This window comes from Chinchilla lanigera, unplaced genomic scaffold (genome assembly GCF_000276665.1).
Source record: "Chinchilla lanigera isolate Chin_1 unplaced genomic scaffold, ChiLan1.0 scaffold00014, whole genome shotgun sequence".
Classification (NCBI taxonomy): Eukaryota; Metazoa; Chordata; class Mammalia; order Rodentia; family Chinchillidae; genus Chinchilla; species Chinchilla lanigera.
In genome coordinates, this window is record NW_004955415.1 from 10,651,043 (window position 1) to 10,664,222 (window position 13,180).

Genomic DNA, 13,180 nt, shown 5'->3' on the forward strand with positions numbered 1-13,180 from the left:
GCTTTATAAATTATTTAAGCCTGTCTGCTTGACTCACCTTTGCAGAAAAGACAGATAAGAAAATATTGCCAAAGCCCAAAATGTTTATGATATTTATAATTGGATGGTATAGCTTGGCTACCTGGAAGCAAGGCCTAAATTGAAAGACTACTCAAGCTCAGGTCCTACATAGCTGATGGATTCTGTAGAATCTTTACTTTTTCCTTGGATTTGAAGAGCTTCTTTTCTACAAAGAGCTCAAGAGCAAAGAATTTAAGTATGGAAGTCACCAGGACAGCACAGCCCCTGGGGAGAACGGGGTCAGGCCGCTCGCCCTTGAAGAGGAGGTGCCTGTTCCTGCAGCTCTCGGGTGCATGACACGAGAGCCAGAAGCAGACTGGGAGCCCAGATGACTTCTGGAGGAGAGAGAGCCAGAGGGAAAGGCCATGATCAATTTAAAGAGAAACTGCTTCATGTCTCAGTCTTTTATTCGGTGTTGCATTCGTCTCTCATCCAGTGAATCTGCTCCGTGGGACTATGCGTCAGCACTCAGGGCTGCTCCACAAATAAATACTGCCTGGTGTTACCTGACAAAAATGAGACAAGGAGAGGCCACCACACATCTCAATACTGTTCCTTTGTGCTATCTTCTATCAAAACACAGAGCGCCCAGATGGCTGAGAGCGAGCCATCTAAACGGCAGCCTTATTGAGGCTTGGGTTTGGTTTAGAAAAGGAGTGAAAAATGTCATGTGGGTTCACACCATAGTCCCTCCTGGCTTTAGTCTGTTAGGATGGAACCACAGGAGCGCAGAGGCGGCCCCTGCTGTCCCTGACCAGCTTGGGATAAATGGGAGCAGGTTGGTCATCATCTGTGGTTTTACCTGAAATCTCCATGAACAGCTTCTTCTGGCCTGTCAAAAAGCAAGTGCAGGTTTGGATGGCAGGGAACAAAGTTGACGAGGAGGCTGAACACTGCATGAAGAGAGGACCAAGCCAATGAGAGAACAACAGCAGCAACAGAAAACCAAACAAACTCTGCCACAGACCTGACGGGGGATGAGTCGCTGGACGTGGATGAGGTGGGCATAGGGCTGGATGGTGCCGAGAACATGGGCCATGATGGCGAGAGGGGTGAAGTTGGGCTTGGATTCGGGGGGCTGCAAGACAGAATAACCAGAAAACTCATCAGCACACAGGGAAACCACAATGGGAGGAGGTTCATGGGAGGCCAAATGATAGGGTGCTGGAGCAGCACATGGGAGCACTGACACCCAGGGACAAGTGGCCAGTGCCAAGTCACATTTCTCCAGACCAGACCTCCACATCTTCCCAGGAACCCACGTTCTGTGATTCCGTGAAGTACAAACATGTTTCTTTGTCCGGCAGAACTAGTTCTAGGTGACAGGAGCATCTTCAGTCATGTCCATTGTACCTCACGTACATGAACTCCAACACCCATATCCCCTCACCAGCCTCGCTCTCCAACAGACTGGCGTATCATCAGTCTTCAGCTCCCGCTGTTGTGTGAGTATTTTAAAATCATGTCTCAGCAGAAATGACAATTTTTGTGGGCCACAAAGGCCATTCAGCCAGAAAACAATGTCCTGTTTACATTTTATACTAAATGGGGTGTTTGCCATTGGAGAACCAAGCACTGTATTAGAATCGCGGTAACAGTTACGAACTTAGGAGACTGAATGCAATTACTGGCAGCGTACAGTGTTGGGAGGTTTGCTGTCTAGGCCTGACCTTTCTCCTCCATGGACTCTGTACATTTTGATTCTCAAAGAAAAGGACCCAGTAGGAAGGCGATTAAAAAAAAATAAAAAGAACAGAAACCTTAAATGTGTCTGTTTTGGGTCTTTGATGGTAGTTCATCAAAGGTCTGGAGAGGAAAGGTTGAATTTACTGACTAAAATATGATGTGTGGATTTTAATTGGTTATGCCAGCTCTTTGACTAATTTCCACAAATTATACAAACACCTTAGCAACTCCATGAAATCACATTAAACCACAAAGAGTGCAAATACAATAGCTGAGAAGAGTAGAAACAAACCATCCAGCCACAACACCACCTGCAGCACCTGGAATGTGGCCAACTGCTGGGCTGTTCAGGCCAAGCACTTCATGGAGGTTTAATTTAAGGGGAACAGATTTTCTAAGCAGACTGGGATTTAGCAAGAACACATAAATGTCCTACTTAACGGGACTTCCGTAGGGTTACACCAATTCAGACATGAGACCCAGTAATGGTTCTAATTACCCACTGCCTACCTAAAGACCTGTGGACACATACAGCAAAATCTCATTGTGTACGTCTGTCAGGTACCTTCAGAAGCATCTGATTACGCATTTACTAAATGACATTATTGTATTATTTTCCTAGAATATAAACCCACAGGAGCCAGGGAATTTTGTTCTTTTGCTTACTGCTATATCTCCAATGTCTAAAATAATGCCTGTAGGTATTCAATAAATAACCAATAAGTTAATGAATCTCCTTAATCCACTCAGGAATCCCATAAACAGGCAATATAAAACTTCCATTTACAGGTATGAAAACTTGTGCTAAGGTGAGGCTTGCTTGGAGTACAGCCTATAAGTGATGAGGACACAGTTTAAATCCCCACCCTCGACCCCAAGCCCAGGGCTCTTGTTACCAGGGTGCGGAGACAGCAGGGCTTATTCTGTTCCTGTAGGCTATGCCAAGCTTCTTTGCAGGCCCAGCCATAGCATTAGCAATCTTCTTAACCACTGATTTACGAGTTTCCTTTAGATGATTACCACATTTTAAAAAGGAACACAGGAATATAGCAACAGAGAGATTCAATAAGATTCAACACATTGTAAATTCCAACAAACTCCATAATCCTGCCTCCAACGTTCTGACTAGTAGATTCATATAGCAGATGGAATTCATATATAGGATGAAACTAAATTTAAAGAGTATGTATATTTAAATTTTTTCTCAATCCAGCAAAGATTCATGATGGAGCACCTAGACTGATAAACATGATAAATGGAATTTTCAAGGTCCCTGACTTCAAAGACCTTAAAATATCTTTGTCAAAATGGGACAGATTAAAAAAAAATTTAAAAACTGTAATAAAAGACAGTAAGAGCCATCAGCTGAGGAGTAAGTTACTCTATTATTAGTTGCACACCCGCTCTGGTTGATTCTGTCTTGAGTCTTGGAGCAGGGCTGCCTCATACCCACTGCATGGTCTGTAGTACTGTGCTGGCAGAGGTCTCATGGTCTCACTCCTCTCTCTGTGACCCTGTCCACAAGATAACGTCCCAGCAGGAAGGCCTAGCATCAGTCCTTCACCTAGCATCAGCCCTGGAACGGGAGTCTGACCAGGAGCAACTCAGAGTTTCAAGAGAACAGCCCAGGTACACAGGCCTGGACTACTTTGTCCCTTTGATCGTGGTTACCACAGGACAATACAAGTCCTCAGAGCTTTTTTTAAAAACAAAAAAACAAAAAAACAAACAACTATCATGTTTAGGAAACATCTCTTGATTCCTAGCACATCTAAACCAAGAATTGTGCCTTTAACTACAGGCGTATTTGGGAACACAGTCCAGGGAACACAATGTGGGTTCTGACTATTTTTTTTCACATTCTCAGATTTCTAAGTGGTTCTTGGCCAACAGAAAATGACTAAAATTATCTGGGGGTGCAGCTGGAATGCAGGGTATTCATAACCACTGTAAGAAGTTACTCTTCAATCCCCATGGCAAATGGCCCATAGTATCAGCTGAAAATGTTAAGAACCAATAGAATTTCATTTGTTTGTGTTTTAGTAAGAGCAATAACATTTACTTGCTCTGAAATGACAATTTAAAATTTATTACCACTATTTTTGAGTTATTATAACAACACAATGCACTCAAAGTACAGTGTACTCAAAGTAACAACACAAAGTACTCCATAGTACTTCTATGATTTTTTAAACTAAGAGGATTACACTTTTTATTCATTTGTACTTCAAGACATATCATAAATGTCACTATCAATAACATTATTACATATTTTATATTCTACAATGATGCTTATAGCAAAAGAAGGTCTGTGTACATATAAATACTCCTCTAAGAGACAAAGAAAATTGTATTTTAGTTTTGATGCAACTCATACAGCATTAAAATAGGATAAAAGATACACAAGAATGATGATAATGGCCCAAGACTGTATAATCTCATAAAAATGACAATTGACAAAAAGAAATCTCACTCCATACAAATCCAAAACAAAATTGGCCAAAATACCCACCAAAAAACAAAAACAAACCTTTTGGTTCTACACCCTCTGATACGGAATTCTCAACTTTTTTTTTCCCACTAGTGAGGCCAAAGAGAACAAATGATTGTGGTTAAGATAGGAGGAAATAACTTTATAACTACCATTTCAGCAGATGACCCCTAGAGACTTCTCTACAATTCTTGGTCCAGCTGGGTGTATCTGAGCTGAATAACCCAGAACACTTTTTGCCCTAAATATTCCTGTGTTCTGGTCCTGCCAAACCTCCTCATCAAGGCCCATCTACAGCAACAACAGCTTCGACTTTAGCATGGAAGGAACATTTGCTGGTCTGGTTTGCATCCAATTGGAAGGCTTGCATCAGCTGTAGTTTGCTGGCCTACCATCTCCTCAAAAGGAGTCACACAGTCCCAGTCAGTTCCTCTGACATTTGCTGGACAGTGAAAGAATAACGGGTTAGGAAGATAAGGCTAAAAGGCTTGGCAGCACGCAGGCTTGTGGCTGATAGTTCAAGTACAGTATGTAGCAATCTCATCAGCTTGACACCCTTCTGCGGTGACTCACTTGAATGAAGGGATGCCTGGTACATGAGCTAGGTCAGGCCTGCCGTGCTGTGGACAGGGATATCTAGGAAGGCTCCCTATCTGATGATGGATATGGCAGGCCCTCTCTGCTCTCCCTGCCATGATCATGGAGCTGGTACAAGATGAGAGGTGTTCTCATTGGAGAGGTAAACTGAACATAGAGAAACAAATTAATCTTTCTAAATTCAGATAAGCAAAATTCTAGGTGGCTTTGTAGAAAACTGAAAAATACTAAAAAGTAAGAGCAAAAGCAATAAAGTCATCCATTATTTACACCCTTGGAAATCACTATCAATATCTTGTATTCCTTGTCCCTTTTCGGGGGGCATATTACTACCAACAGTTAACAGCATGTTTTTTAAATCGCTTAAGAAAAGATTTTACAATGTCACCAAATAAGTTTTGATACCACATTTTTAAAATGGCTAGAGGGCATCATATTAGACAGTACACCCTGCTTTATATAACCATTCACCCTGTGTATGTTCAAATTACCATCCCCCCTTAGCTACCATAAACAGTGCTGTAACTGCATCCCTGTAGTGAATCACTGCCTGTGTCACCAATTGTTTCCTTAGCAAAAATTCCTGGAAGTGAAACCAGCAGGTCAAAGGCCAGGAGTTTCATTTTGATATATCCTGCCAAATAGTTTTCAAAAAGATTCTATCAAGCTGGGTGTGGTGGTGCACGTCTGCAATCCTAGCACTTGGGAGGCTGAGGCAGGAGGACTGCTGTGAGTTCGAGGCCAGCCTGGGCTACATAGTGAATTCTGGGTCAGCCTAAACTACATAGTGAGACCCTGTCTCAAAAAACAACAACAACAAGAAAAACACAAAACAAAAAGATTCTATCAAACTGCACTTAACAACAACAACAAGAAAAACACAAAACAAAAAGATTCTATCGAACTGCACTTGTACTAACAGTGGGAATTCCTTCTTACCATAACTCCACCAACACTGAGCATATTATCACCAAACAAATGAAAGAAAACCACCACTACAAACAACAACAACAAAAAACAAACCCAAAAGAGGTGTTTTTGTTTGTTTGTTTGTTTGTTGTTTTACTTTAGAAAGACTTGGCTCTTTCCTACCATTTTTAATGATGTAGAAATGAGTACAGCTCTCTTCCCATGTTCGGTTTCTGTCTGGAAGCGATGTTTAATTTTCCAAGGGCATTCTGCCAAGAAGGTAGTGTGGGAAGAGAAAGACAGATGGACAGAGAGACAGACAACCACAATCTAGGGATGTCAGACTCCTAGTCTGATTGTATGGCTGGTTCAAGGGAAATAGGGGGTAGCAGCTATTTAGCTTAGTCTAGGACTCTCAAAAACAGGATTAAGTAGCAGGCAGAAGGTACACAAGGAGGGGCCAGAAAGTCTTGCGTTAGCATCACACAGTGGACAGGACACAAAATTGGCATTTATGCCTCCCTACCAGGCAGTGGCCCAGGATCTGCAGCCCAGGTTCCCAGTCATGTATTTCAGGCCTGGGCTGGGCCTGTGGGATCACTGGCACAGGGCTGACCTTAATAATCTGTCTGTCCTCCTTCCTGATTAGACCTGGAACTAGGGATGGTGCCATTAAGTCCAAGGGAGGCTGCATTCACTCCTCCCCACCAGCGAGAGGGAAGCATAGATTCCCCGCAACTGGAACAGTCTTCTCTAATCCCAGGTCAGGGGGGCTTTACTCTGGAAAAAACCTCTTTATTTCTTGACTTAAGGTACCATAAAAAGAAGGGAAATCAAACAGCCAGAAAAATAGCACCACAAGGAATGCCAATAAATGGGATAGTGATGAATCGAGCAAATGATACAAAAATCAATTTTTATCTATTGGAAATTACACAGAAATGCTACATACATCCCAACCTCCTAAAGTTTCAGTATGTGCTTCACAACTTTACAAGTGGAAAAAGTTCACATATCCCTGAGCTGCACTGTTCTGTATTCTTTTCTGAGTTGTAACTAGTGTGCACATGTTTTTACAGATTCTTTCCCCTCATCTAATATAATTTAATATGCATTTTTATTCAGATAATGGCAGAGTTCTGTTTCTAATTTTAATGACATCAACTGGTAAAATCCCCCTAGGGTCTTGACAATTGTAGGCAGTTGTTTTTAAAAATACTTTAAAGTAATTTGCATTAAAATAGTTTGACTAATCTACAGTGCAGTGGTTTTGTTTTCTGGCTTAAAGTTTTTTTGAAGTATAAACTCAGATGGTAGGGGGGATGGTATATCCATGATTAAACAAAATTTGCTATCTTAGAATAGGGCATCTGTTGTCCTTATGAGTCCTTAGTCAATAATTTGAATCTTCTCATGTAGAATAATACAGAAATACAAGGTAAAAAGAAAAACTCTGGATTTGAAATAAAGATGTCTGGACAACAGTCCTACTTGGAATTGCTTACCATACAGAAGAAAAAACTTGAAAGGAAGGAATTCAAAGGTTAAATGGTCAAATGTCTCTGTTGTGTGTATGGCACAATACAACACATACTGAACTTACTATTCTTTCCCACTGAACCTAAGTGTCACTTCTCAATCTTCTTCAATACCTCACTCGGGTATATCAGAAATAGTTCCTAAAATGAAATACATTTACTCTTTCAACTAAAAGAATTCATAAGTTACAAAGTTTTTTGTAAAGAATTGCTACAGCACTTTGGGGACACTAAAAAATATCTATATAGTAACATCTGCAATTTCAAAAGATTTAAATGGCCGCTAAGAAATACCACTATCTCCTTATGAGGCGTATCACTATCTTAAACTGAGTGTAGTATCAATGTTATTCCTATATAATGAACATATTGTACTTGCAAAACCAAATTTACTCACTATAACATAAAAGTAAAAGGAAAGCTATCGTACTACTGAATTACATCTTTTACTGTTCTAAAGTATAACTTACAGCCATTGTTCTAATGATAGGGATGTTTAAGCATGATTCTATGTATAGATGTGTGCATCTATCTGTCTATCTAATTCTTATTAGTATATGTTTGCAGTCCATAATGTTTACATTCTGTGTGGAGTTGGTCCATGTATATAACATGGCTTTATTCCTTTTCATATCCCCTTCCCTCCCTTCCTTCTCCCTTTCTTCCATCACTTGCTCGCCTCACTTAAGAAAGATCTAGCTCTCTACTTCCTATTACCTACCTTTTATTTTGTTTTTCGATTCTTAAAATAAAATCTGTAAGCATGAAGCTATAACTGCCTCAGGGGACTGAGAACACAGAACTGGAAATTCAAGCGCAGCTTAAGCATTTGCTTTTTATTTGAACTTTTTTTTATACTTTTTGAAACTTCTTTCACGGGTTTATACTGTTCTATAATAATAATGGAAAGTATTCTTGTATAAATAGTACCAGAATAATTGGCTACCTATATGCAAAAAATGACATGTGACTCCGTATGTTGAATCACACAGATCAGATGACTTCCAGATGGATTGTAGATCTAACTACCACATCAGGCAACAAAGGTTATAGAATAGAGTAACTCCAGGAAGGGAATAGGATTTATGCAACAGTATAAAGAGGGATCACTGTAAGGAAAAACACTGATATATCTCACTATATCAAAACATTAATTTTTGTCTATCCAAAGACAACATTAAAAGAGAATGAAAAGGCAATCTGCAAATGAAAACAAAGGGCTCAGAGCTAGACCACATAAAAAACTATTACTGGTCAGTAAGGAGAAAATAACCAAACAAGAAATGAGAAAGAAACCCAAACAGGGACTTTAAAAGAGAGAAAAAAAATGAAAAGATATGATGTTCAATTTTTCTGTAATTCAGAAAATGCAGATTAAAACCACAGTAATATGATAATATATACCTACTGGAATGATTAAACAGCTAATATCAAAATATAGACAATACCAGATGTTTATGAAGATGCGGAAGATCTAAAATTTTTATATTTTGCTGGAGGAGAGGGATAATCATTATAACCTTTGCACAATCTTGCAAAAGTGAATATATCAACCTCTATGACTCAGGAGTTCCATTCACAGATCTATACCCTAAAGGAAAGTATGCATGTGTACATTTGTTGAGAAAATTATTTGTAAAAGTAAAAACTGGAAACCTAAAATTTTAGCAGAAGTACAGGAAAAGGAAAATAATTTTAGTATACTGATATCACAGTGTACCCTCCTACAATGAAAATGAGCTACTGGTGTATATGCACAAGCAATGACAGACTTGAGTCATCCAATATGCCCGTCTAGGATCAACAAGGCGAGGCTCTGCTTTCTAGTTTTAGTTCTCACACTGTAAATAAGTGCACTTTCAAGACCTACCTAGTGTCATATGTTTGTGCTTACTGAAGACTTTACCGTTTTAAAATGGCCCAGGCACACGGCTGAAATGTTACCTGGTGTTCCTAAGCACAAGAAGGCTGTGATGTGCCTTACAGAGAGAATATGTACTTAGATAAGCTTCACACAGGCATGAGCTACAGCGCGTTTGGTCAAGAGGATGATGTTACTAAATCAACAATAATATTAAGGAAGGGATCTTGAAAGAAAAATACATGTAAAACATGGCTCTCTATGAGTAGTTAAAAATGTTGTGACCTCAAGAAGTTTATAGAAACCTTACCCTCTGCTTTCCCCATGGGCACAGATTCGATTATTTGCTAATTCAGTGTTTGCAACAAATCTGTAGAACAAAATACTGCAAATAACAAGAATCAACTGTATTTAGAAGGTAAAAGTATAAATAAAAATAAAGAATTGGTACTGTAAACATCAGACTAGTTGTTACTATAAGGATGAAGAGGATGTATAAGGAAGCAGAAAGCAAGAGATGCAGACACCGGCAAGGGGAAACTTCTAACCTGGATGGTGGTTCTGTGGGTGTTTGATAATTAATAATTAGTTAGGCTGTATGGTTTTTTTTTTTTTTTGTACTGGGAATCGAACTCATGACCTTGTGCCTGCTAGGCAGGCGCTGTGCTGCTGAGCTACATGCTTAAAATTATCTTAAAACATACTTCTAGAGTGGAAGTATATCAATATATTAATGTAACATTAATACAGCATTCATTCTCTGCATAATGAGATTAGAGGTAACTTGTGTTCTTCATGATCTGTTTTCTCCCTTTCAAATAGGTTTTACTTTTTAGAATAGTTTTAGGTTTACGCCAAAATTAACCAGAAAGTACAGAGTTCCTATAAACCTGTAGTCTCCATATAATCATAGTCTTTGTGTTTTCTAAATATTGTCAACAATTCATGTTGTATTTATAAATGTTATTATAAAAATAACTTCCCTTGCCATTTGAAGTGGTAATTGAAGAAGAATGTTTAATAGTACAAAGAGATACTTCAGATTTCCGTGTACCAATCCATGATTTAAGTTACATAATACAGTTAGTAGCTTCCAACTGGTGCTATTTCTCTTCTTTTTCAGTCAAACGCAATCAACAAATATTTGAGCACTTTCCATGTGCAGAAACAAATTCTTCTCTTTTTCCCACCTCACGCAGAAATTATGTCAGCCATTCCAGAGATATTTTTAAATTTTGGTGAAGGTATTACAGTAAGTCACTGCTGTCTTCCTTTGCTGGGGAAATCAAGGAGGCTGTCAAATTTGAGTAGGCTGGACATGTGAACAACCCTGGCTCAAAGTCCTTGGCCATCTGGCATACTTTTTTATACAGTCTGCTTTCAGGGAATATTTCCTGTTTGGACTATGGGGAGGAAGAGGAGGGAAAAGAATTTAATAAGAATCTAAATGTCCACTACTGAAAACAAAAGAGCATCTAAAATTAGCAGTGGTGGCCCAAGATACTTCAGCTTAACAGTAACCCTGGGGAACAGGGATTCCTTGAATAAAGAGCCTAAAATACTTCACTATGTTTAATATGTTCTGCTCAGCAGCAGAAAAAGCACTTCTGCTGAGGGCGAAGTCTAGGAGGATTAAGTTAAATTCCTGCAACTGTGAAACCTGGGTCACGATACCATGAAAAGTATATGAGGCAGAGAGATACGGAGAGATGAACTCTGAGGGAAAGGCCAGTAGTCTGACTCTCTTCCCCACATACGTAACTGACTTCCCTCTAATGCAGGGCTTTATTCAGTAGTCTACAAGCGTGGCAAATGGTTTCTGATCTGATTTCAGCCTACTCAGACTTTTTCTGCCTTCCATTCACATGCAGCGTATCTTCCATGCCCGGCCCTGCTCCTCCAGGGTGACCACGCACAGAACCCACATGCTTCCTACCATCCTGCTTGCCCTCCACCATGGCTAGCCCAGGCTGCTGTGAGGGAACGTACGTAATCTCACTGGGCTCCATGGTGATTGTACACCCCTTGTTCCTTTGGTACTAGGAGCTTATTGACTGGAAAAAAACCTTAAATGATTTTCCAGCAAAGTCACCCTTTCCAGTGGAAAAAAAGAGTCCTAACATCTGTGAATAAAAACCAACTGAAGGAGAATGATTTTTATATTCCCCTCCAGTTCTTGTACTTCAAAACCAAACATCCACTGAGACGCGAACGAAAATAAATACAGCAAAACCCCATTAATTCTGATCTCACAAAATGAGAATTCCTATTTTTTCAAATGTGAGATGGATCCAGACTTACTCTGGACAATCTATGAGTTACTAAGCAAATTTACAGGACAAATAAGATTTTGTAAAAAATATAAATGCTTAATTTAACAGAACCATTCATGGTGGTCAATGCAAAATGCAAGTCTGTGTCATTTCTGTGCTTGAAACACTTCAATGTTTTGTGAGACGAAGCCTAAGGCCTGGCCAGCCCTCCCATTCCTCTTCTGCTTCCCCTGGAGAAGTTTTTGTCCACGCCAAGTGATTCAGGTGGGTCAGGTGTCCCACCGATCGCACTGCAGGAGGAGATGTGGAATCCAGACTAGCCAACAGGGTCCCCTTCCACCTGGCCACAGCAACCGGATCAAGGGAGGACAGGTAATTCCCATGGAGTCTGATATGTGAATCTTCTTTGTGGATCTAATGCCTACATGCCCTGGCTCATGGTGACCAAAGATCTTTTTTTCATGTTACATGAACCTAAGAAACAAGGAAGAAGAGCCAGGCAAAATCAGAATTTGGGTTTTTGAATCCAACTGCACTTAAGGTTAGACTGAGATTGTCCAGAATGCATACTTGAAATGGCACTGTTTCTTCTTAAGCTTGCTAGGAAGGAAACCTCTCTCACAATACGGCCCCAAAACTTCTTAGTACTCAACACTTTGTTTGTATCTCTCCAGGGCTCACCAGGCACTGGGGACTGAACCCAGTGCCGTCACACTGAGCTAAATCCCCAGCCCTTTTTTAAAAAGTTTTCATTTTGAGATAGGGTTTTACAGGTCACTGAGTTGCTAGTGACTCCGACTTGCAGTCCTCTTACCTCAGCTTCCCAGAATGCTGTGACTACAGGTGTGTGCCATTGCACATGGCTTCTACAAACCTTTCTCGAAAGAGCATATGGTAAGTAGTTTAGTCTGCCGGCCAAGAGGCAAAACTGAGGGTAGCGTGCTTTATATAACCATTTGAAATGTTAACCACGTAACCCTGGGAAAACACTTATCTCACAGGGCGTAAAACAAACAGGCACCTGTCTGAATCTGGCCCATAGGCCAAGGTTTGCCATCCTGTTCTTGTCAAATGGCAAGAGATTACTTGCGCTGAGGCGAAGCATTAAGCCTTCCCATCTGCATATTCTTGCTGGTGCTGTTGCTTCCACTTGGCATGTTTGCTTCCTTGCCTCTGTGCACTGCCCATTCACTACCCAAAGCCTGTTTCAAATGCCACCTCGTTTCTGAGGCTCCTTTTATATCACAAGGAGCTATGTCTTTCTCTTTTGAACCTCAATGACTGTATTTTTCTTTTGGTCTGGATCCTACCTTATACTGTGGTTATTTTATTCTTTTGCATCTCTTACAAACTACAAATGCTTAATAAGTTTTTTTGAAACTGATGCTATCCAAAGGCTGTATTTAAGAAAAAAAGACTCCACAGGATCAAAGCAAAAAGTTAAGGAAAAGGAAATATAGGTCTACCAGAATCAGAGGTAAGACTACTGGTAGACAGGAAAGTCAGACATTTCCAAATAAGAAACTTCTGATGTAAAAAGGAACTGCTCTCATTCTGGTGTTGCCATGACAGCTATGCAAGTCACTTGTTTGTTTGCCTAAGACGATTATGCTCAACAAGTATGTCGGGAGTTTCGGACATTTTGATTCTGGGAGGGAGGGAGGGAGAACACTGCATGAGTTCTGATGTTCTGGATTCAGTTTCAGTTGTTCACTGGCTTCACTCTTCCTCCTGACCACTGGCAGCGCTGCCCTGCCTCAGCCAT

General features: G+C 40.2%; 1 protein-coding gene across 1 annotated transcript in view; it reads right to left on the reverse strand.

The window, feature by feature from the left end:
- The window catches only part of Arhgap26 (Rho GTPase activating protein 26), a gene marked incomplete in the record, with an annotated part of 431,142 nt that overhangs the window by 15,633 nt on the left and 402,329 nt on the right, over positions 1-13,180 (reverse strand). Inside the window, 2 exon segments of the mRNA XM_013512302.1 lie at positions 863-892; positions 1,028-1,138. Coding sequence (XP_013367756.1) covers positions 863-892; positions 1,028-1,138 — 141 coding nt within the window.